Below are 26,890 nucleotides of genomic sequence, written 5' to 3'. Positions count from 1 at the left end.
TAAAGTAATAAAGCTTAATGTGGTACTGAAAAACTGTGATGCTGTTCTGTTTCCCTCCTAATCATCTGCTTTTTTACTGTGGTGAATATGCATAACAATAAAGTTATGAATTTAATCATTTAACAACCTTAAACATTACAAAATGTGCAATCCAGTAGCATTACATCCCTTCACAATGTTTTCAGAGCTTCATATTCATCCCAAATGGAAACACTATACCCATTAAATAAGAAATCCATATCCCTGCCGAAACCGGTTTGGCTCAGTGGATAGAGCATCAGCCTGTGGACTGAATGGTCCAGGCTTCCATTTGGGTCAAGGACATGTACCTTGGTTACAGGCACATCCTCAGTAAGGGGCGTGCAAGAGGCAGATGATCTATTACTCTCTCTCATAGATGTTTCTAACTGTCTCTCTCTCTTCCTCTCTGTAAAAAATAAATAAATATATTAAAAATAAATAAATAAATTCATGTCCTCTTACCGCCTTCCCTCAGAGTCTGGCAATTTTCATTCCACTTTCTGTCTCTATGAATTAGCTTATTATAAGTACCTCATATAAGTGGAATAATATAATATCTGTCCTGTTGTGTCTGAGTTATTTTACTTAGCATAGTGTTTTCAAGTTTTATCCATGGTGTTGCATGTATCTTTCAATCATGCACGTTGAGGAAAGACTTTAGTTCTTTTGAGAACAATACTCATTTACAAATGTTAGAAACCGTGGATATTTTTTTTTCCTCACAGAAATTATAAGTAATACATCATGTCATATGGAGTAATATAAAAAAAAAACTGGATAGATTTAATGAAAGATTAAACTCTTGCAAGTCTCTTGGGGGAAACAGTCAAAATTCTATCATTAATGGATATGTTCTAGGTTTCCAAACTGTGCCTGGCATATAATAGATGCCAATAGATAAGAATTAAGTGACTCAATCAATTTAAAGCAGGAAAGCTGTAGTTATAATTGTTGACTATATCTCTGGATGATTCGTTTTTGTTGTTGTTAATCCTCACCCAAGAACATTTTCCATTAATTTTTAGAGAGAGTGGGAGGGAGGAGGAGGGACAGAGAGAAACATCAATGTGAGAGAAACACATAGATTGGTTGCCTCCCACACACACCCCAGATAGAACCGTGGTATATATCCTTGATGGTAATTGAACATGCAACCTTTCAGGCCCACACTCTATCCACTGAACCGCACCGGCTAGCGCTCTCTGGATGATTTCCATACTGTGTGAAGAATGTCCTATGCAATTGAAAAAGAAGCCTCTTGTGATCCAAGTTGCTAATGAAAGTCCAAACACATTGTAAATGTAAAGTGTGGCCAGTGTGTGTTTTTGTTATTTTAATTGATATAAGGATAATGTGTGATTTGAATGGTGCAAATGGCTCCTTTTTAATATGTCTGTCTTATTCTATTTATATATATATATATATATATATATATATATATTATTGACTTTTTACAGAGAGAAAGAGAGAGGGATAGAGAGTCAGAAACATAGATGAGAGAGAAACATGGATCAGCTGCCTCCTGCAACACCCCCCACTGGGGATGTGCCTACAACCAAGGTACATGCCCTTGACCAGAATCAAATCTGGGACCTTTCAGTCCACAGGCCGATGCTCTATCCACTGAGCCAAACCAGTTTTGCCTGTCTAATTCTATTTAAATGGTCAAGAAAACCAAGTTTAGTGATTGAATTGTAGCCAAATATAGATTTTTAAACATATGATTACATTCTAAGTTATACAGAAAAGAGCAAATATTTAAATATGACTCAGAATGTTGAAAATTATATGTCCAGATTTATTCTACATTGAGATTGAATCAATTTTAAATCATGTAAAATAAAGGGATTAGGTAGATGTTACTACTTCAGTTAAAAGTGGGTTGCAGGTGAACAAACCCTTTCAATCACTTCTCCTTATTATATTTAGACTAATCTTGTGGAAATGCAAATCTAATTATGTCTTTCCTCTTCTTAAGCTGTTTCAGCTTCCCATCTACTTTTGCAGATATCTTTCCCACCCCACTGGAGCCGCACTGGCCTCCTCCCAGGACTCTGTACTTGTCCTGTTCTCTCCCGCTGTTCTGCCCAGTCTTTTTCCTACTCCATGTGTGTACTTTCACTTGAAGTAATTATATTTATAGGGAAGCCCTTCCTGATCTCCCCGGGAACATTATATCTGCTCTTCTAACACAGTGAACTGAGAAGAAAACCCACTGAAACAGTATGATACTGAAAGGAGCTAAGGGGAAGAAGCAGGGTGAGAATGCGAGGCCAAGTGGCCTCTTGAATATTTATCACTTCCTGCCCTACCTCTGCTGTAATACAGTTTTTATCACAAGAACCCAACCACTGTCAGAAGCACTGTTAGGATTGCCCTCCTCAGGCTTGTCCAACTCTTGGACCCAAAGCCCCAAATCCTACAACTGTATTAAAATGGCCAGAAGAAACAGAGTTCATATAACATAGAGGTTAAGCGTTTGAGTCTCTCTAAAAAGACTTAGATTCTAACCTCAACTTTGCCTCTTACCTGTTCCTTTGGACAAATGATTTTTACTTCCTCTGACTTTCAGTGTCCTCCTCCAGAAAATACAAACAATATCTATTTCCTAAAGCTGTTGAAAAGGTTCCGAGAGATGTAAGCATGGGCCTGACATACAGTTAGCATCCGTCTATCAACTTTAGCTCTTATGGTTACGTTTGCTGCTATTGTTATTATTCTGTGTCCATGTTTCTCTTGAAATTTAGGTCAGTTTGTCTTAATTGATGTACTCAGATAGTCAACACTAATGTTAATAGACAATATTGTCTTAATCTTAAATATTTACAGGGAAAACAATGAAGGAAAAAACTAAGGAGGAAATCCATAGGAAGAAGTTCTTTTCATTTTAACCCGTCATACGTGTTGGCTATTAGTACTAGTAGTGAAAAAAAAAAAAACAATTAAAGAGAAAACTCTTCAGTGGCTGTGTTTTCTTCAGGGAGAGTAGAGTTCTGTCACCAAACATTCAAGAAACCCTTTACTCTTGAAGCTTTAACCTTTGGCCTTGGAAATTATTGTGGACTCAGAGTTCAGGAGACACCCTATGTCCACTGACCAGCAAGGGCGGGGGGGGGGGGGGGGCGGGGAAGACTCCCAATCAGTAGAGGGAGATGATTCCATCACATGAAGTGTAAGTTTGGGAAGCATTTTCACACAGTAACATGGGCCCCCATGTGGCAAGTTATATGGCACAAGCTAGAAAGAGAACTACCATGGATACTCATACTTCTGGAACTGCTAGCTGATTAACCTTTGGCAAGTTATTGAACCAGGGAGAGCTTTCCTTTATTCCACTGAGCACACAGAATTGTTAAGGTGCGCCCTGAAGCAGCATGCAGGCTTCTAGGCTGGCTCAGTATCGCCACCTAGAAAATCCTGGCTCTTCCATTCTCTCTCCCTCTGAGTGCCTTACACTTTCAAGAATCTAGCAACTATGCATTCTGGAAGTGAATCTGATTTTTATACTATGCAAAATAATACTTAGTCTGACTTACTATGAACTAGTCATTCTTTTTGTACTGAGATAGAATGCTATTTTTAAAATGTTGGTGACTATTACACTCCTCCCCAATCTAGTGGGTTAAAATGAACAACGGTTTCCCAATGATGATCTTAGGCAAATAGAAGTATTTTCTTTTAAAATCTTTCTAGAATAGTCAGTTTTTCTGTATTAAATAATGAATAGTCGGTAACAACAGAACTTCTCCATCCTCCAGGACCGGTTTGGCTCAATGGATAGAGCGTCGGCTTGGGGACTGAAAGGTCCCGGGTTCGATTCCGGTCAAGGGCATGTACCTTGGTTGCGGGCATATCCCCAGTGGGGGGTGAGCAAGAGGCAGCTAATCGATGACTCTCTCTCATCGGTGTTTCTAACTCTCTATCTCTCTCTCTTCCTCTCTGTATAAAATCAATAAAATATATTTAAAAAAAAAAAAAAGAACTTCTCCATCCTGGTATACAGGCATTTCTCTTCTTATCATTACTCTGAAGGGAATTTCAGCAGTGTTTTATTGCTCCAAAAAAAAATTTAAACCAATTAGAGATATGAGCATAGTAACTGGTATATAGATATTTGAAGAGCGTTGCAGCCAGTGTCCTTCTTACCTTGCCAAATGGAGAGGTACTTACTTGTTGGTGACCTCAGGCATAGACACAGTCCTCATCCGCCCACAGTAACGAGCAGCAAGTCTGAAGCAGCATAAAAAGGGTCAATAGAATAGGTCATACATCATATGGGGAGGCAGATGTTGGAACATATTGTAATGGATTACTGTGCAGTGCATGAGATGGCTTGTGGAGGGGGAAAAGCAGGGAGGGAGAGCACGAGAGAGAAACTATCAGTTGGTGTTTTCTTGCCTGACTCACGCAAATAGATCTGGTTCTTTATGGAACTGCTTCAATTAGAAAAGTCAAAGTGTGTGTGTGTGTGTGTGTGTGTGTGTGTGTGTGTGTGTGTTTTCTAGCTAGTTAAGATTTACTTGTATGTGACGCATGAAGAAAGCCTTTTTAATCAGCTGATTTCAAGTGTTTCTTATTTATATGCTTTGGTATCTGCAATGTGACAGAAACAGCACGAGAGCATCATACCTGTGAAAAAGGTCTTGGGATTTAAGTCAGTTCACACGCGTTCTGTAATTTTGAGCAGGATGCCACTTTCACACCTTCTCAGCACTCCACCCCTAATTGATAGCTCCGTATTCCATCCAAGTATCACACTGAGTGGGACTCAATTTGGAATAAATAAAAAAGATCTGTGTATTGTTAATATTTGGTGAAAGCAGTTGCACATAGATAACATAGCTTCTTTGTTCAGTTACAGTTCAGATTTAATAATATTATGTTTTAGTTACAGGTGTACAGCCCAGGGGTTGGACAATCAGATACTTTACCAAGTGTCCCCCCTTGATATTTCCAGTACCTGCTTAGCACCATGTGGCTTTTAATCATAAAAATGTACTACAGCGAGAGATAATATTTTTACTTTTTAAAATATATATTTATTTATTTATTTATTTACTGATTTCAGAGAAGAAGAGAAAGAAATATAGAAACATCAATTATAAGAGAGAATCATGGATTGATTGCCTCCTGAGTACCCCATACTGGAGATTGAGGCCACAACCCAGGCATGTGCCCTGTGCCTGACAGGGAATCAAACCATGACTTCCTGGTTCATAGGTCAATACTCAACCACTGAGCCACATGGACTGGGCTGATATTTTACTTTTTATTCCAGTTTTGCCAAGACAACATATTTCCAGGATATATATATATATATATATATATATATATATATATATATATAGAGAGAGAGAGAGAGAGAGAGAGAGAGAGAGAGAGGGGGGGGGGGGGGCTAGTGCACAGATTTGTGCAATGGCGGGGTCCCTTGGTCTTGCTGCACCCTCTCACAATCTAGGAACCCTCAGGGGATGTTGGACTGCTGTCTTCAGCCCAATCCCCACAGAGAAGGCTCAGGGACCCCACTGATGCATGAATCCCTACACCAGCCTCTAGTATGCATATAAGATCTATGGTTAATCTCTTCCTGCCCTCTCCCCTCCCCACTTTCCTCTGAAATTCATCAGTCTGTTCATGTTCCCATGCCGGTGAATTGAGTTTCTGTCCCTTGGTGGTCAGTGTGCATCATAGCTACCAGTTGAACAGTTGCTTAGGCTTTACTAATAGCCCAGTGCACAAAATCCATGCACTCAGTGGGAGGTGGGTCCTTCAGCCTGACCTGTGTGCTCTCTCACAGTTTAAGAGCCCGCAATTGACTACCCCGCAGAGTGAGACCCCACCCACTGCCACCGGAGGGTAGCCTGGGCCTTCCTCTTTGGGGCGATCACAGAGCCCCCTGGCTGGTGGCCTGACCAGGCCTCCCTCTGCGGGGAGATTGTGGGGTGATGTTGGAGTCCCATGACCAATCACATCATACCAGTCTTGATGTCAACAGTCAGTGCTAGATCACTGCAGTGCCTGTGAGGGCAGCAGTCAGTGCTGGGTTTCCATGGCACCCATGTCCCAGGAGGGATCGAGGCCACCAGTTAACCCAGTTCACCAGAGCCTGGCATTCGGTCATCCATTAAGCAGTTTTGGATGTTACAGAGCCTGGCTTTATACACACACACACACACACACACACACACACACACACACTCAAATTAGTGGCCAGATTATTATGAACAAATAATAATCTAATCACTCAATGTATATCTTATATAATAAAAGGCTAATGTGTAAATTGTCCACTCAACCAGGAGTTCAACCAGCAGGCAGGCTGACCAACCACCCATGTCTTATATGGAGGTGTGGATCATAATAGGAATAGCTTGTCTTGGATCCCCTACCAGCCAGCCCCTTGTTTTCTCAGACATGTAGCTTATTTGGTCTGTTTTCTTCCTCTCTCCCTCCCTCTCTTCTTCTCTCCCTCCTTCCCTCCCTCCCTCCTTTTCTTCCTTCTTTCTTTTTTTACAATATACTTGAATAACACCCAAAGTAAGAGCAGACAATATTAGTAAAAGAAAGTCCATGCTTAAACTTAAGTTGCTCTGATAATTTTCAGTGAAGAAATATTGTGAAAAATAATATGCAAAGCAGATTTATTCACATTGAAACATGCTGATATGTTTTGAAATATTTTCTCCAGTACATTAGTTTCTCTTTAAACTCCACATTTAAGTTACATTAAGAAGCTGAAATTAAGTAATAAAGATAACACTTATAGAGCCTTGAAATTGCTTTCTGAATATTCTCCTCACAAATGTTATGTTTTGTCCCTTCCCTTAAAAAACAAAAAAACAAAAAAAAACAAATGTTTTCCTTACTCATCACATCTAACATATATCATAGTTTGATTTAAACTTTAGAAGTATACATTTACCTATTTTTAAAATCCTAATAAATTATAATGAACATGTTATGAAACCTCTAATCCAAGTGGTTAACACAGTGGATATATATTAACTCTTACTGCCAGATTTCAGTGTCTGCAGTTAAAAAAAAAAAAAATACCTGAAATTTCTATGAATATATTTGAACTTCAAGGTGCTATTTTTTTCTTAAATTTTCTATATCTTACATTTTATTTATTTTTCTGCAAAAGTTATATTTATTTTTTTTTCTTTATTGATTAAGGTATTAACATATGTGTCCTTATTGCCCAATTGCCCCCAATCCCTACCCCTCTATTCATGCCTTCACCTCCCTGTTGTCTGTGTCCATTGGTTAGAATTTTATGCACACATACAAGTCCTTTGGTTGATCTCTCCTCCTTACCCCCACTCTTTCCCTTCCTTCCCTCTGAGGTTTATGGTTTAATCAAGGCTTCTTATCTCTGGATCTGTTTTTGTTCATCAGTTTATGTTGTTCATTATGTTCCATAAATGAGTGAGATCATGTGATATTTATCTTTCTCTGAGGGGCTTATTTCACTTAGCATAATGCTTTCCAGTCCCATTCATGCTGTTTCAAATGGTAATAATTTCTTCTTTTTACTGCAGTGTAGTATTCCATTGTGTTTGAAAACTTAGATCTATATTTGTTTGCTTATTGAAGAGTTTAGAAGTCACTGCTAAATTCTGAATGAGAGCTTGCTTGATCATCAAGACTAATAAAGGATTTGAACTTCCAGCCAAATTAAATCAACCCCATTGATTTCATTAAACATTAAACATATAAAATATTCATTTATAGTTCCATATACCTATTTTTTCTCTCGTTTATGGACTGATGTTGGATATGAGATAACATTGGGAGAAAATTATTCTACCTATAAAATAATTTTAATTCAACAAAAACAATATTAAATAGTTTTGCAATCTGTTGTCCCTCTCCATTCATATAATGGGAGACAATGTCAAAGTTCACAAATTTCTTAAAGAATCAGTATATTTTACCATACAGAATTTAGAAAAGACAATGTTTTTAGTCGTAATTTTAATGTCCTTTATTAATTTTTTGTGTGCTTTTTGTGCCCAGCTCTCCTATCTAGTATGAAGTTGGGTGACATGGAAAAGAGAGATGTGAAGAGTAAGAAAAGGGGAGGGTAAGGACAAAGAGAATATGATAGTAGGCATGGCTTATTTTGCACTGTTTTTCCATTAAAATATGAATGTCTCTCTCTCTTAATCCATGGCTGCATTAAGGGAAGATAAGATAGTTGAATCAAATCATATGCTACTGACTCCTGAGTAACTGTCAAAATGTAGTGTCAGCCTGGGACTTTATGCAAATTTTTCTCACAAGAAAGAAACACCTGATAATTGATTCTAGTTAAAATAGAAAATTAAGCTTTGAGTTAAGCAAAAAAAAAAAAAAAAAGGATTCCCCCTCCCCCTACTCCTCCTACTAAGGCTCCTACTAAGTGCCTTTTACTCTCTAAATAATAAATATGTGGGATTCAGTAAGGAGTGTATATCCACCAATCAGACATAAGGCATTTCTCATTTGTATTTTCCAAAATATTTAAGAATATCTGTATTTCTAATGTCTTGGTTCTATTGTCTTTTCAAAAAGATATTAACTTTTTCTAATAATCTTTACCTAATTTTTCTGTTCATAATTTTAAATTGACTTACTTACTATTACAATAATGGCTACAATGAGTATATTGAGCTATCTTTTGTTCTAATGCTGATAAGGTTTTGAAATGAATTTTCTTTGTTCCTTTCAAGTGAGTAGAATTAATGAATGAAAGTGAATGAGTGAGTTTAATCAACATCACCAATAGCTGTTTTTTCCTAATTACTCAAATAATAAAGTGATGCCGATTTCTTTTCAGGTTTTTAAAATGTCATTTTATTATTAAATATATATTAAATATATCCTGGAAATATAGTTTCGTTCAACATTAATGATATTCTTTTATGTGGTTCATTTCTGCCTTTACTCATTTCTTCTTTCTAGGATTTTCTGAGAAAACAGTAAATACAATAATAGGGACATAATCCCTGCCTTCAAGGAGTTTGCTAGGCAGTAAATGGTTTGAGGGAACAAATAGTGATATATAGTTTCATCACTACCTAATGCTTTGAGTCCAAATACTCCAGATGGCAATTAGACACTAGGCTAGTAGCCAATGGGAGAAGTTGTGTTTTTAGCAATTTGGGGAAAATAGCTTACTTATTAGGGTGAAGTGGCAAGAACTTGCCATCTCAAGTAATTAATGAAGTAATTTACCTTAGAATTTAAATTGGCTGTTTTGTGGAATTTCTCCACTCCTAGCACTGAAAAGTACTGAACACTAGCTTAGACTATCTGAGTAAAATGATTATCTTCATAAGAAAATACAATCCTATTTAACTGGTTAAAATCCATGTTATCCAAATACAATTGTAGTATTTTCCCCAATTAGCAATCAATTAATAGTGCAAATTAATTAACACTATAACCTGTACTAATTAACTAAAGTTAAAATATATATTCTTTATCATCCCATCAGACTTTTTAAAAACACTTTTGTTTGTTTTTTATTGATTTTAGAGATAGAGGAATGGAAAGATAGAAACATCAATGAGAGAAAAATATGCATCAGCTGTCTCCTTCACTCCATCTATGGCGGAGTAGGGGATCGAGCCCACAATGTTCCCTGACGGGAATCAAACCAGTGACCTCTTGGTGCATGGAGTGCTTGATCCACTGAGCCATACTGACCAGACCAGACTTTATTTTGACCACACATTGGATCATTACAACTCAGCACCAAGAATGCCTGCTAATGAACTCCCAGCCCACTGTCAGCCTAGTAGTACTTTGGTACACAGGGCACAGGCCAGGAAATAAATAAACACTGATTAGGTTTGACTAAGATAAATACAATTAAATCTCATATTGTTATAGTACATTGCAACATGCTCTTAATACTTAAAGTGTTTAATGAGCTATATGTTAGGGGAAGCCCGTGACTGAATGATTTTAGCATTTTTACTACCACAATACAAAATTATAGAAAAATTTCTCTGTTACTTACTTCTTCATGTTTTTTTTTTTCCTTAAGTAAAAAATATATGTGTTTTGGCTGTCTTACAAAGATAACAATGACTATGTATACTAATGAAAATGTATGATAGATCAATATTTATGTACTATATCTATAAAATGAAGACTTTATATAAATTATATGATTTCATCCTGTTCAGTTTCTTTTTAGTTTTCTCCAATTAATATGAATTTGCAGTCATTTTCCGCTCTTCATTGTCACAACTGTTACTTTTCAACTCGTTATCATTAAAAATATCACTACTAAATTTTGATAACCTCATAATTGATCATTTTGCCTTATCTTTATTTTAGTTAAAAATGCTGTATATATATTGCTCTCAGACATCCAGTGGCTTTCTCTTGACCACATATTAAATTTAAACCCTTTTCCCTATAATTCAAGCTTTTCTAGAAGGTGAACTAAGCCTATAAATCCAGTACTATTGTACTCTGCCCAGGACACACTCAATTAGGTCGTTGTTCTTTCTACCATATCCTCTCAGCTACTCCCTGCTCCACCCTATCCTGTGTTCCCTTTGCAACAACTAACTCACTCATGCCCCTGTACCTTTCTTTCAATTATTATCCCTTTCTAGAATGCCACCTCCATTTTTTATGCTCAACTTAGCTACATATATTTTATAAAAACATATCAGAATGCACTAACTCATTTACTGTTTTTTCAGTAGCATGCAGTTATAATACATGAATAGTCTCACTGTTTTATGCTTATCAATCTTTACTTAGGAAAGAAATTATGTTTATTCATTTTCTGTATCCTTTACCTTACTACAATAGTCCAGAGTTTACAGCAGAGTATTAGCATATGCACTATCTAGTTGCCTGGCTTGTGTGGTTCAGTGGTGGAGTATCGACTCATGAACCAAGAAGCAGCTGGCTCTGTTCCTGGTCAGGACACATGCCCAGGCTATGGGCTTGATCTCCAAGAGGGGGCCTATATTGATAGGAAGCAGCCAATCAGTGTTTCTCTCTCATCAGTGTTTCTCTCTCTCTCTCTCTTCTTCCCTCTCTCTAAAAATCATTAAAGAGCCGAAACCGGTTTGGCTCAGTGGATAGAGCATCGGCTTGTGGACTGAAAGGTCCCGGGTTCGATTCCGGTCAAGGGCATGTACCTTGGTTGCAGGCACATCCCCAGTAGGGGGCATGCAAGAGGCAGCTGATCGATAACTCTCTCTCATCAATGTTTCTAACTCTCTACTCTGTATCTCTCTCCCTTCCTCTCTGTAAAAAATCAATAATATATATTTTTTAAAAATCAATGAAGACAGATAAAATTATTAGTTATTTATTCAGTATTCTTCGCCATGTGTTTTCTGAGTATTTTATACACACTATGTGATTTGCTTCTCACAACAACCTTCTAAAGCTCAGTTTCATTTATCCCTGAATTTGCAGATTATAGATTTGTGCTTCATTTTAGTTGCCCAAGGTTAGTGGCTCAGACATGGGATTAGAATTGAGGTTTGCCTTAATTTAGTCCACTAGAGGTAGAAATCATGGTTCTTAAAAGAGCTCAAATTGCTGGAGAGACAAAAATGTAGGATTATGGAACAACGTGAGACAAAATTGAGGATTATTTATCCGTATATACGCATAAAGAAACATACTTATGAACACATGACCACCAAGAATGCACTAACTAATCAATGAGTAGATACAATTTAATCATATGTGATTGTTTATTTTTTTTTAAAAACCATTGTTGATTTACTACAGGGATATGAAGAGGGAAATGGAATGAAAATGGAATGTTTTAAGCAATATAAAGACTGGCAAACCTAATGGTCTATGATGTTGTGTGTTCATTAGTTTTAAGATAATGGTCAAGTTATTGTGCAAGGCAAAAAGAGTTTTCTGTTAGTCTGGTTAACCTCATGATGTGAGAATTATTATAAAGCTTTAGTTCTTTATGTTTAGAGTTTCAATTTGTTTTTTATGTTTAGAACAACTTAACTGTTAGTTAAAGTATATTTATTATAATGCGTCTTATTATTTAATTCTTGGCTTTATCTGCCATCCTTCCAAGGAAAGTGTTAAATTTTTGTTTTAGTTTATATCTATCTATCTATCTATCTATCTATCTATTTATCTATCTATATCTATCTATATAAAGCTAATATGTAAATGTCTCCTTGGGAGTTCGATTGCTCACTATGACATTCACTGACCACTAGAGGGTGCCCCAGAATGAAGGAAGGTCTCAGCTGGCAGCCAGAAGGCCCCAATCAGCCCTGATCACTGGCCAGACCTAGGGTCGCTACCAGTGCGCAGATTTTGAAACCCGTGCATGGGTAGGTTCCCTAGGCCTGGCTGGGAATCAGGGCCAATTTGTTGGGTGACTGCCAGGGTGATTTCGCCCCCTGCTGGCACCCACCTTGGCAGGCCTGGGGCTTGCTGGCTTGGGGCAGCTCCTGCATTGAGCATCTGCCCCCTGGTGATCAGTTCACATCATAGCAATGGGTTGTTCCACTGGTCATTCCGCCATTTGTTCTGCCATTCAGTTGATTTGCATACTAGGCTTTTATTATATAGTATTGTATATGTATATAAAAGACCTGGTTTTGTTATATATTCAATAGTTCATAGGATGCTTATAACTACGGATGGCTTTTCTTTCCCCACCGCATGTCACCCTTTTCCCCTCAGCAAGGTCAACCAGTGGTTCTGGGACTGTAGATCTCACTGAGTACAGACACCTATTGTTATTGCCTTAAGAGTGTGTAATAAATAAAATATTAATCATATCTTTACTCCATTCTTTTAACATCACTCAACATGCATATTTAAATGGATAGACAGCCCTAACCGGTTTGGCTCAGTGGAAAGAGCGTTGGCCTGCAGAATGAAAGGTCCCAGGTTCGATTCCAGTCAAGGACATGTACCTTGATTGTGGGCACATACCTAGTAGGAGGTGTGCAGGAGGCAGCTGATCTATGTTTCTCTCTCATTAATGTTTCTAAATATCTATCCATCTCCCTTCCTCTCTGTAAAATATCAATAAAAATATATTTTAAAAATAAAATAAATAGATAGACAAATTACCTTAATTTTTTATAAGATTGAATGATGTCACAGCATTTAATTTGTAAGTTGCCATCCCTCACATATATAGCCAGGTATGAGAACCACTGTCGGCCTCTTTAAATCCACTGAAATTTCTTGTTAATTTGTGAATAACCAGATTAAGATTCAGCAATAATAAAAATGTCTGGTTTATGTTAAAATTCCAGTAGACCTGAGGTACATTAGATTCTCTAAGACTTGAATCCTTTTTATGCTTCTGTAATGTAATGTAAATTTAAGGAACACATGAAACTTGATACAAATTAAAATGTATTCAAAATAGAGGCCAATGAGGAAAATTGATATGCTTGGTGGCAAATGCAGTGATCTGGGAATAGTGAGAAGTTTTGATCAGAGTTTGGGAAAAATTACTATATATTGTCCCCTCATCCAGATTTAAAATTTTTCACATACTGCTAAATAAAAATGAAAAAAAATATATTAATTTAAATGTTTATATGACCACGTGAGTCTAAAACAACCTCCTTTTTTAAGATACCACATCATATAGCTATCATTATCAAATTAAAACTTTGCTCTATTATTAAATTGACTTTTAAAATATTTTATTGGTTATTTAGTAAGCATGATTATGTGATGGCCTAGCAAAGTATGTATGTTTAGACAGCAATCCTGAAACCTCAAATCCTCAAGATAATTTCAGGTTTGTCTTTGTTTAGATATTATTGACTTCTGGCAACATCTTAATTTTTATCAGTGTAGGTAGACTGGCCAGATAATGTTCTTTCAAAACTCCTTCCATTCCTGCTCAATGGCTTTTTTTTTTTTTTTTTTTTTTTTTTTTTTGTATTTCTACACAACTAACAATCACAAAAAATTGTTACAGGTGCTCATTTCAACAAGTCTGGGGGGAAAAGGCATAGTACTTTAAACATGAATAATAGGAAACTTTGTATATGAAGCTGCATTCTTTGTAACACACTGTGTAAAATTTAAAATATGTACAACAAAAAGAGGTCTTGGCCAAAGAATGCTGTACTTGCCTTCCAGAGATCTTGGGAAAGAGTAATGATATAGCCTGTTATTTGCTTAGAACCTCTGTGCAGGCCGAAGCTGAAACCTCTTATATGTCGTCTCTATTACTCCTCCCAAAAAAGGAAGTCATGGAAGTTCAGGTGACAGCTTCTTTCTTTAAGTATTCCAAGGTAATAAGCAAAAATACCCATAGGAAAAATACCGTATCTGAAAGTAGGTTCTGTCTGAAGGGTGCATTAATTTTGTCACTGAGTCTTTCAATGTTCCCCCCTCTCTCTGTTTCTTCTGCAGCAGTTATATGCTGCCCAGCTGGCTGCGATGCAGGTGTCCCCAGGAGGAAAGCTCCCAGGCATACCCCAAGGCAACCTCGGTGCTGCTGTATCTCCTACCAGCATTCACACAGACAAGAGCACAAACAGCCCGCCACCCAAAAGCAAGGTACCCTTTTGAAGAAGCTATATACTTTACCATTTCGAGTTTTGCTTTTCATTCAGTGATATGTATTGAATATCTATTATGTGCCAGCAGTGGGGCTAAACTGTGAGTGTTCAAGGAGATAAGAGTCCAGTAGGATCAGTGCGTGTAAATTTACATACATTTAGCATCATTTATTCCACAGATGGCTATTATAAGAAATGAGTGCTATAAAGATTTATAAGATAGTATACTGTACGCAACTAGCTTACATTGTGATAAAATGGATACCCATATTCTATGATACAAAGTCTTATAAAGCGTTACAGATAAAGTGCTTTGGATGTTACTAGGACAGAGAGATTACCTTTTGTGAGAGACCGTGGGAAAGGTTTCCCAAAGAAGGGGTGACTGAAATGGAACTTAAAATATGAGTATAATGAGGGCATATAGAAAATGTTTGATTTAAACATCAGTCACTTAAAATGTGTTAATGGTATAAGTTTAATTTTAGATATATCATTCATCCAATGCAATTGTCCGGTAAAGATCCTATATAATAAAATCATATTACCCTAAGTGTCTGCTTGACTGTTCAACAAATCAAAGCATAATATGCTAATGATATACTAAGGCCACTCAACTGCTCGCTATGATGTGCACTGACCACCAGGGCTAGGTTAGCTTGTTGCTGGGGTCTGGCTGATCAGGAATGAGCAAAATGGGCCGACACACCCTGGAGCCTTCCTATGGTCCCTTTCCAACTGGCCAACCTCCCACATCCCTCTCTGGCCATGATTGTGAACTGGTGGGGTCCCTTGGCCTGGCCTTGACCCCCTCACAATCCGGGACCCCTCAGGGGAATAATAGAGAACCTGTGCCTGTTTCAGCCCGATCCCATAGGCCAGCTGCAGGACCCCACTGGTGCATAAATTCGTGCCCTGGGCCTCTAGTATGAAGATAATAATAGTGTTAGAAGTAATACTATTTAGAGCTAGTTTAGTTTTAGGAGCTAAAGAAACATTTCCTGAGAGAACATGAAAAAGAATCAGGAGAGGTTATAATAATTTGTTTCTCAATTTAGAAGAAGAGGAATGCAGAAAAATTAAATTTTTGCATTTGTAAAGACCTAACTTATTATATGATATGTGTGAAGATATTAAACTTTCTATGGATGAATTAAGAAGAATAGCCATAAAGTAGTTTTCCCTGAGATTACTTAGGGAAATAATTGCACATAGTCTCTACCTATTAGAAAATGGTAAGTAGAAAACTGATATAGTTATATATCCTCAGTGCTTGTTTTTTGCTGAATTACCTAGAAAATTGCTTCTATTCTTCAGTCCATAAAAGCCATGCTTAAATGTCTAAAGAGTAACAGTGAAAGAGTAGTCATAGTCACACAGTTGGAAAAAAAAATTAGAAAGTATTAACAGAAGGAAAAAAAAAATCCAAGAAATGTGTTAAGCCTCTTGTGCCCTGGCAGCTACCTTTCACAGTTAACCAGTTAATCCAGAGACTGAACTGGAAAGAGAAGGGGTAAATTTGGAAAGTGTCGTCCAACCTCTGCCTTCTCAAAACTCTGAAGTCTTTTGCTGTATTAATAAGAGAGAAATGCAACCAGGGGCCAGATTATTATGATCTCTGAATGCATAATAATCTGACCACTCAGTGTATATCCTATATAATAAAAGGCTAATATGCAAATTATCCCCTCAACCAGGAGTTTGACCAGCAGGCAGGCCAGCCAACCACCCATCCCATCTCCCCTTCCCCTGGCCAGGCTGACCCGATCTCACCCATGCACGAATTCATGCACCAGGCCAGATTATTATACATTCAGAGATCATAATAATTTGGCTACTCAGTGCATATTTGGAAGTATAACTTAGCCTGGACAGGGGCCTTAGAAATGACTCCACAGCAATATGTACAAATATACAGTACAAATGATTATACACACTAGTGACATTAGGAAATATACATATGCCACTTGTCAGATCTCTTTCAGCTGTGTAATGGGCCTTGCATGTTGAGTGCTTAATATATACCTAGGGCCTGGTCTGCTTTACTTTATACTGACAGCAGAACATACCTTTTTTTCAATAACAGTTTACATTCAATAGTATTCTGTATTAGTTTCACATGTACAGCAAAGTGGCTAGAAAATTATGTTATTTTACAGAGTGATTCCCGTGATACTTCAAGCAGCCACTGGGCCCCACACACAGTCATCATGACTCAGTTGACTGTATTTCCTACGCTGTAATCCACGTCTTTTTGACTATTCTGTAACCACCAATTCCTACATTAATCCCTTCACCCATTTCCCCCTGTTCCCCTACAACTGAGAGTCTAGAGCATACATTTTCTCAAACTTGATAAGAATTATAACATTTAGTCGATACAATTTAATTTTAAAGCAGTGTCTCATGGGCCAGCAGTTTTAATATATTACATACACATACTAAGTTTGAATAAAATAAGTGGCTGTATCCACATAGTCATTATCACACACAAATAACTCTATGTGGTATTATTGTTGTTCTTGATTTACTAATGTTATGTTTTGGTTTTTTTTTACATCATGCTTTATAATGATGCTTTACATTAGGACATTTTTTTATTTTTAAATTACAGTTCACATTCAGTATTATTTTGTATAGGACATTTTGTGTTATTACTTACCATTTCAAAGTATCATTAATATCTTCTCCCCAAATCACTTAATCATGAAGCTTTTGGTGTTAGTCAATCTTATCCAATTTTGCATCCATTCATCCATTCAGATGTTTATTGAGCATTGTTCTTAGGTAACAATGGCAAACATAAAAGTGACTGAAGGTTTTCTTTGCCCAAATTAGGATGCTGTTTTATAAACTGCATGGTTCTAGACACTCATAGGACTTCATAGATTGTGTATAGAACTGATTATTTAAAAATTGTTATAATTCTGCCACATTTTATGGTTTCACATATCTGTGTTATTTAATATTAGCAAAAAAAATAGGTTGTTTCTGTATCTATGATCATATATAATTTAACAAATATATTTGTATTTTACCTTTAAAATTCAGTTTTCTTTGAAAATTAGCCTTGCCTTAGCTTGTGCAGCTCAGTTGGTTGGGCATTGTCCCAGGAGGTCGCTGGTTTGATTCCCAAGATAGGGCACAAGCCTGAGTTGCAGGCTCCATCCTAGTTAGGGGGCGAGCAAAGGCAGCAGATCCATGTTGTATTCTCACATTAATGTTTCTCTCTTTCTTCCCCCTTTCCTTTCTCTCTCTCTCTACATATCAATAAACTATTATTTATAACAAAAAAGAAAGAAAATTAGCCCTCATGATTTTTCTACCATATAAAGTTTAATAAAACTGTGGATGTTGCCAAAACCAGTTTGGCTCAGTGGTAGAGCATCTGTCTGCGGACTGAAAGATCCCGGGTACGATTCCAGTCAAGGGCATGTACATTGGTTGCGGGCACATCCCCAGTAGGGGGTGTGCAAGAGGCAGCTGGTCGATGTTTCTCTCTCGTCAACATTTCTAGCTCTCTATCTCTCTCCCTTCCTCTCTGTAAAAAATCAATAAAATAAAAAAAATAAAAACTATGGATGTTATATATCCTTTCATCTATAATTATTGTTAAATACATAAAAAGTTCAACACAAATGAAATACCTCTTTTTACTAATAAGTAACAACAACAATATAATGAAAAGCTGTCCTTTCTTTGCTCAGTATCCTCTAGCATACTCTCTATAAGCACTTATTTTCAGAAAATATGCCTTAAAGGTCCTTGTGTTTCACTCAGCAGTAAACTTTAATAGGTTAAAAATAGCCTGACAATAAATATTACCTCATCACTTGAATGGAGAACATGGCCAAAGATAAATAAAACCAAACAGTAAATAAAGACTACCCCTTTCAAGATATTAATTTAGTTGTTTATAGCCTGGAATTGACATTTATAGATAGCATAATAAATATTTTCACTTTGCAAAGATATTTTACTTCTATATAATAATTATCATTTATTATTGCATTTAAGATTTTATCCAATAAATTCTTAGTGTCTTAGGGGGTATTATTATGTGTTTTATTAGTGAATTTTCATGTCTGTCTTATATATCATAGAATTATTTTATTAAAAGGCTTTGATTGTCTGCATACCCACCCAGCATAAACCTGATGGTTTACATTGAAAGTCTATTGTTCAGAACAATGGACTCATAAGCCACATCCAGGTGATGATGTAAGGAAAATGATCGTATTGGCAGCTGTAAAAAATCATGCTCTCTGGTTTTATTGCATGCCCTTCCTCCTGGGTACGCCTTTGCCTTTGACTCACAACTCTGGAGGACACAAACAAAACTTATTTGCAATCTGAAAAAAAATAAATAAATAAAAGGGGGAATCAAAAGGAGGGGGACTCCAAAAGACTGTAAAATTGTACAGCATGGGTCCTCTGATGCATGCTGTTTTCAATCTGCTGTGTGCCAGTTGGAGGCTTGGGGAGTGTGTACGCGTGTGAGAAAGGATAATGCTGAGAAATGATAGAGTGGCTGTGACCTCCAAGCTCAGCCTGGAAATCCAAGACATTGATTTCACTTAGCATACCTGCTGAGAAATCTGGCGAAGTTCAGTTGTAATAAAAGAACAAGATTCTGTTCTAATGGTAATGGCGGATGACAGACATATCACTTTGTCCTCAGCGCCAGAGAGAGGAGAAGGGGAGAGAGGTCACCTGACCCGCCTGTGGTGTTGTTCCAGTGTGGTACTGGGCTCTGAACTGCCACCTGGGAACATAATTACTTATAATATTCAATGATGAACAAACCTTGAGAGGCCTCACTGTGAACCTCTGAAAACCACGCACAGAAATTAGGTTCTGTGACTATGAAAGCAGGGAAAGGAATCTGGTCTCTTCAACTCTGCACTGGAGGCCTTGGTTAGTGTTGCTTGTTGAGTGATATGTATGTCCTTGAGCTTACTGTTGGTGAACTGCTTTCATTAATGGCTGTAATAATGTCATTGGTTAACTTTATTTTATTTGTATGCTTTGATTTTATTAGACAGAGGCCAAGAAAAAAATTTTATGGTCTATTTGCCAAAGACTCAAAATTCAGATCAGCAGCAGTGTTTTAAGTTTCTCAGGTATTACATAAAATCTTAATTCATGCATACTTGTCTTTTTTACAATTATTTAGGTTTTTTTTCTTCTCTCAGTTCTACCGCAGGACAATTTATTTTTCATTCCCCAACAAACGGAAATGTATTTAATTCTCCAGAGGTATTCTCATTGCTCATGTCCTCACAGCTATGCTTATGAGTAAAATATTAGTAAATAACTCTGAATGAAATCTTAAACTTTTGTCCACAAGATATCCTCAACATAACTGTAGAAATAATTTTGCTTCTCAAATTAAGGAAAATTGTTTAGTTAAGGTATTATTTAGCAGTACTGGCCTTTGATTTTCAAATATAATAATGTTGCTTTGAGTCTGCTTATGTTTCTTAACAAATGTGTGAATTAATTTTTATAGTTTAGCTTTCTGCCACAAGCATATCCAGCAACATTCATTTCTGTACCACATATTTCTTTATTTAAATGATTTCTGCATTATCCATTGCAGGCTTTTAATAACCTGGATAGCCTTTGCTTTATAATAGTAATTGATCTCTTAATAGCCTTTGCTTAGCTATATTTTTAAATAGTTACATTTTTAATAAGAGAATTACTGTTAGCCTTAAAATAGTTCTCTTAGGAGGAGAGCATTTTTACTTAGTTCCTCACACTGTTGGTAATGAATAGGCTTATAATTCTATGCTATCAAGAAATCCTCAAATGTCATAGATATGCTAACCATCTGAACTTCATATTTTAACTGTTTTTTCTTGACAAAGTAACCATTTCTTGGGGAAAATTATAAGAGCAACTTGTAAATAATAATACATGTCTCTTAGTAATTAATGAAAACATTGCCTACAGTAACCAAGAATAGTCCATTTGAAAAGCTGATGGCAAGAGAGAATTTCTGTATGCTTTTCTGTTAACCTTACTATGACCCTTGTCATACCCCGGGTCACAGTTATGTCTATGTCAATGATAGGAAAACATAAATTGTCCAAATCAATTTTTGTTCTTGTATTCAAATACTCTGACAGTGATGTTCCCATTTTGCTCAGTAGTAGCACCTGGGAGTTATGAAAAGAAAAAGAAATATTTTTTCCCAACAAGCCAGAAACACCCTTGCCAGCTTACCAGACACAATCAGATTCTCTGAGCTATAATATCCTTATAAATGTTGCTTCAAACTCAGATGCAAGAAGTGGAACTATATTGTTATCTGATCCTGTTTTATAGGAACAGTAATGCATATCTTTTCTGATTTGCTAGCCATGTGCTTGTATTAGTAATGTCAGAAGTGCCAGGGACTCCTGTTAGGACCCCTATTTTTTTTTAAATATATTTTATTGATTTTTTTACAGAGAGGAAGAGAGAGAGATAGAGAGCTGCTAGAAACGTCAATGACAGAGAAACATCAACCAACTGCCTCTTGTACACCCCCTACTGGGGATGTGCCCACAACCAAGGTACATGCCTCTGACCGGAATAGACCCTGGGACCTTGCAGTCCGCCAACCGACGCTCTACCACTGAGCCAAACGGTTTCGGCAGGACACCTATTTTTTGTTGTAATATACCTATCAGATGCTTTCAAGTAATTATTATATTAACACAAACTGATCTGCAAGGGAGAACTATAGTTTAATAATGTGAGTCATACACTGTGGAATGCACACAACAAACATTATTTAGCAATGTGTGTAAGTATGATACATCGGAGGATAATTATGATTCATATTAACTGAAAATTAGTTATAACAGGAGATGTGGGAACTAAAGCTTTTTTGCTAACTTTGAAACAGTAGTCCATAATCCCAAGTCGGGGGGAAAAGGCTGAACACATACAGTATATCCACAACTAAGTTAAACCACCACCAATGCTAACTATAAAAACATGATTTTTAATATTTGACAAAATCATCTTTTCAGGATAAAACACAGGGCATCAAAGAGACTTCATAAGTTTGAAACAGAGAAGTGCTAATGCCTCCGCAGGAGTTTTTTCCATGATGGAAAGTTCAAAAAGCACTGCTCAGTATAGCTATCACTGCATTTCATATTTTTCACATTTTATCTATCCATGAAAAAATTTTAATCATACTAGTTGCTAAGATGTAATAGCCAAGATGTAAAAGTTCCTCAAATAGTACTATCTGACTTATTCTTAGAGTTTTCCAGGTCAAGATCTCAAATGAATGTTCACTTACTACACAGGGCTGGAACTAGTCTCTGAGTATACTATTTCCAAGTAACCCACAGAGCTTAAGTAGTATCAGTAAGAGAAGAGAGAAGCTGTCCTCCGTCTGTATATGGGAGATCAAATAAAATCACTGATCCATCCTGAACCTGTAGGAGCTGGTATGCTGTAGACTTTGTTTCTTTGAAAATCCCAGAACAGAAAGAGATGTTGGCCTCAGCTAATTATAACCACCTTCAAATTGGCCATTTTCTATTCTTATGCTTTAAACCCTGTCTGGCATATCCATGAAATGCAATAACCTCCCTAACACCTTGCTCTGTACAGCTGCTTTGTGCTTTGTGGAACACTCTTCTCTCCCTTGTGTTTCAGTATCGGTGCAGTGCCTGTTTTGTGAGCCTTAGAGAGGTGACACCTATGTGGCATGTGCAAGAGGTGAATTCATTTGAGAAGAATCACCCCATAGAGTTAAACTGTCAGTGTGGCCAGTGGTCATTAGCACCTCTTCCTGGGTGGGACCTATTTACAGTGGATATAACATCATCACCCTGTCATTTTAAATAAAATAGTTTCTTTTTGTAATCCGTGTTGCTAAGCTGAAATAAGTTAAATGAAGTGCTCTCAGCAGAAACCCCGCGATAAGCCCCTTCCTTCCTTTTTCATCTGTATTCAATTGACAGGAATTGCCAATACCTAGGTACTCACACACAGGCTCTTCTGAGCCCAATGGTATTAAATGCCCAAGTATCGTTTGGTGATATATTCTTGTGATTTGGAAAGAAGGGGGTTGGTCACCATAAAAACAGTAAAAATCACAAAACAAAGAGAGATCAGATATATTGCTGGCATTCAAAGAAGGCACAGAGGGAACTGGGTCTGGCCTCTGTTGCCCAGAGTACTGGTTTCATTTTGGCAGGAACCTGCCATGAATGCAGCTGCCAGTTCTGATGAGCCATGTCAAAGCTTTTTAATAATGCCAACCAGGATGCTGAGCAAGTTGCAGACACAGGAAGACCCACAGAACCACATTTTTAAAGTGGAAGTTGCCCTCTCAAATAGGTCCAACCTGAAGCAGAATCACTGTCCAAAAAGCTATGTTAAAATTAAAGCATTTTAATGTTAACACCAGGCGGTTAAAACCTAAAGAGTACATGAAAGAAAAACTGACAGTGTAGAAGGATGTTCCTGCAAAGGAGGAGTCTGTAGCACAACTGCAGTGAGCACCATGGCTCAGCGCAGGATGAGCAAAAAACATTTGTGCCTGAAAGCTTTTCTAAAAGAAAGGATATGTTTAGCCATAGGCCTGCTAAAGGCAGACTGAACCCTTGGCAGCAGTGCTACATGGAGATCTTGTTCCCCACCCTGGGATTGGCAGGGCTCATAGACAAACTGTTTCTGGGGTGAAAGGTGTAAATTGCTTTGAGAAATTTACATTGGCTATTGATAAAGGGGATGGGATAGGTGACTGGGATAGTTTTGGGACAGGTGCATAGTCTGTGTAAGGAAGTGTTTGCTCTTCTGGATTGGTTGTGGTCAACAGTCCAGAAAATATCATGCCCAACCTGGTAGTCAGCTTTTTGGTTAGTCTCTCTAGACCAGTGGTTCTCAACCTTTCTAATGCACTGACACTTTAATACAGTTCCTCATGCTGTGGTGACTCCCAACCATAAAATTATTTTTGTTGCTACTTCATATCTATAATTTTGCTACTGTTAATGAATCATAATGTAAATATCTGTGTTTTCCGATAGTCTTAGGCTCTACAACAGTGATTCTCAACCTGTGGGTGGCCATTGGAAAACACAGTCGATATTTACATTAGGACTCGTTAGCAGTAGCCAAATTACAGTTATGAAGTAGCAACGAAAATGATTTTATGGTTGGAGGTTACCACAACATGAGGAACTGTATTTAAGAGTCGTGGCATTAGAAAGGTTGAGAACCACTGCTCTAGACAAATGGGAAAATAGCCACCTGGAAGGTAACTCAAAGTTTCACCATACACTTAGGATTGTAATCAGTCTTTTGTTGGTTTTTCCCTGCCACTATTGACTATTTAACCTCTCTTGTCTCTTTCTTCCACCCTCTGGTCTGCTATAATTTAATTTAGGGCATCTCAGAACTTTCTCCTTGTCACATGCTAAGTCATTACTATATCAGAGACTGAGAAAGCAAAAGTACACTTCTGTTACTTTCCTTTTGGGTAATTATTTGTCCTTTTGACTACTTATTATTGACCCCTGGATTGGAACTGTTTGAATAGAGAATTAAGAAGTGACATCATAGAGAATTAATCTAAACCTCAGGTCTTATTATCAATTAATTAAATTAAATCTATTCTGCTTAAAAATTATTTCATACTCATAAAATAAGAAGAATATTACTAGTCCCTTTTAGAAATACACCAAAATATAGGTTAACCTTACAATTTAATTAGTATAATTAATAAAATTATAATTACTAACATACTATTTAGCTGAAGAAAATAGTATATATACATATTTATTTGTTAGATTTCACTAATAGATTTTTCTTGAGAGAGAACAAAGCATCCTGCTAAGGCTTTAAAGAGTGGACAGTAGAAATAAAACAAGCCATTAATTAAACAGATAGATGTAGGAGTCAGAAAAAATAAAGAGATGTAATATTCTAAACTGAAGATGGGCTAGTTCAAAACGCAAAATATTCAAAATTTACTTAACAAAATGTATTAGATATTTTGTTTGTAGAATTATGGAAGCTTACATGAGAAGGAAACCCAGAAAATATGTATACCAACCCATAATAACCAGTCACAAGGTCACTTTGCCTCTGCCTAGACTTTTGCTGTGAGAGGGAATCCACCACTTCATAAGGTGGCAGTATTTTATAAAGGGTAACTATTACTGTCACAATATTCTTACTTAAATAGAACTGTAATTAGCTTTCCAATATTCCTACTTGTGGTTCCAGTGAGTGGCAATTATATTTGTTAGAACTCTTCCAGTGATAGAAAACCCAGACCAACTGGCTTAAACAAAAAAGGAAATACATTCACTAACATTTTTTAAAAGATTATTCTGGATCCAGGTATGACTTAATCAGAAATTCAAACAGTAGCACATGGAATTGGTTTCTATCTCTTAGCTCCGTTTTTGTCTCATTCTCAGAAATGTCCCCCTTCAGTGTTCTGTAGCACCCTATGCTTGCATCTACCATTCATTGACTCAGCACATCTTAATTTATGCCTCATGGGTGCCAAGTGTAGTTCAGAGCAGTAGAATCATAGCTACTATAGTGAAGAACGTAGCAGTTTGCCCTCTCAAGGTTTTGCTGGTTAAGGAGAAGAGGCAAACTATGAGTAATTAAACAGATGGATTCGTGTATTGGTAAGGGCTATATAAAACATGGTAACATGTAGAGTGTCTGGGGACAAGTGAGAGGATCTTCTTGAGATGGAGTTATAAAGGAAGTGCTCTCTGAATCATGAAAAGGAAAGTACCTACCAAGGTCTGATGATCTTCCAAACCAGAGGAATGGTGATTACAAAGGCCCTAATCTGTCAGTGAGCTTGACAAAGTCAAGGTTTAGAAAATAGGCTAGGGTGGAATGATATGAACTAAGATTGGGAATGAGAAAGACCAGACCACGTTAAGGAACTTGAGTTATATTCTCACTGTATTCATTTTTTAAAGAAAAATTATGTATTTTCCATTTGTCGTACCACTTATTAAATGGTTGTACTTAGCTACACAATGCTTTACTTTCTTATGGTAACATGTTTTTTGAAGCAAAAGAAAAAACATTGTTTTATCCTTAGACCTGTTAATATATTAAGTGTCTCTATAATACCTCCCTAGAAATACTCTGAAATTTGAGCCCTGATAACATATCCTGGATCTTGCCATTGGAGAGACAAGACAATTTCATTCAATAAATACCTGTTGATTGCCTATGATGTGGGGTTTGAGTCCTAGGGCCAAAGGATACTTGTAAACAGTGCAGACAGGTCTCTGACCTCACAGAGCACAGAGTTTGTAGTGAGGAAAATGGTGAGGGATACGGACAGAAAAAGACAATCATGTACAAAGATGGCAAGCGAGTGCCAAGAGTATGGATTAAATTTCGAATATTTCCTGGGGATTTTTCAGACTCACTTCCTTAATCAGAGGTTTTTCATTAGTCCTGTAAGAAAACACACATAATTGATAGTACTTGTCATCACCTGTATGAAACAAATTAAAGGTTGAGTTTTAGGAGTGATATTTTGATACTAATACCAATACAAGAATATTGATTTAAACATAATCATGTTAAAAATCTAGAATTGCTATTTATAAGTGCTTGTAAGAGTATTGGAATTTTTATTTTATGTACTGTCTTTTGAGCAAGTTAACAAGTGACAAATGAAAGCAGAGTCTAATTTATAATTAATCTGATTTTTGTTTTTTAAGTTTTTTATTTTAACTCCAAATTTATAACCCAGTGTTATTTTGTCAGAACTGCTAAATATAGCAGTCATTTAGCTATTAGTGAAACATGTGCTATAATTTTAAAAGAAATACAACAGAGTAGTTTTAAGTTTTGAATAGCATCATTTTTATCATTGGGTTAAACCTGTAAGCTCCTGAATTGAGAATTTCTGAGAAGACAAGTATCTTTCAAAATCAATACCCACTTCTTTTCTTCTTCTCACCCTCTATCTACTCCCTCCCTTCCCTTCCTCAGGTTATAAGCTTTTTTAAAGTCACACTGCTTGTCATATAAATATGCCACTAATTTTTTAAAATCTCATATAAAATTTCCATAAATTTTGAAAAATAATATGATTATTTTCTTGGTTAAAAAATGTCCTTATATGATTTATTGAAGCATGTACATTCATAATGCACTTAAAATTTTATTCATTTTACTGATATTGAGTTTATACAGATCTGATATATCTGTTTTATTGTGCTATATTTTACACTGTGGCTTTTTTAGTTATACTTTTCACATTTTCTCAAGCATATACAGTATGGAAATGGCATTAATTGCACATTTAAGGAGAAATATAG

General features: G+C 36.6%; 1 protein-coding gene across 11 annotated transcripts in view; it reads left to right on the top strand.

The window, feature by feature from the left end:
• Positions 1-26,890, top strand: part of SOX5 (SRY-box transcription factor 5) — a 941,098-nt gene that overhangs the window by 848,467 nt on the left and 65,741 nt on the right. For all 11 annotated transcript variants that reach the window (XM_045587843.1, XM_036455682.2, XM_045587842.1 and 8 more), the window contains one exon: positions 14,413-14,559. In XM_045587843.1, the coding sequence (XP_045443799.1) occupies positions 14,413-14,559 (147 nt within the window). The remainder of the gene's footprint in view (positions 1-14,412; positions 14,560-26,890) is intronic.

Source organism: Pipistrellus kuhlii, unplaced genomic scaffold (genome assembly GCF_014108245.1).
Source record: "Pipistrellus kuhlii isolate mPipKuh1 unplaced genomic scaffold, mPipKuh1.p scaffold_m20_p_3, whole genome shotgun sequence".
Lineage (NCBI taxonomy): Eukaryota > Metazoa > Chordata > Mammalia > Chiroptera > Vespertilionidae > Pipistrellus > Pipistrellus kuhlii.
The sequence above is the reverse complement of the archived record's forward strand: the minus strand, read 5'-3'. Positions and strand labels throughout refer to the sequence as shown.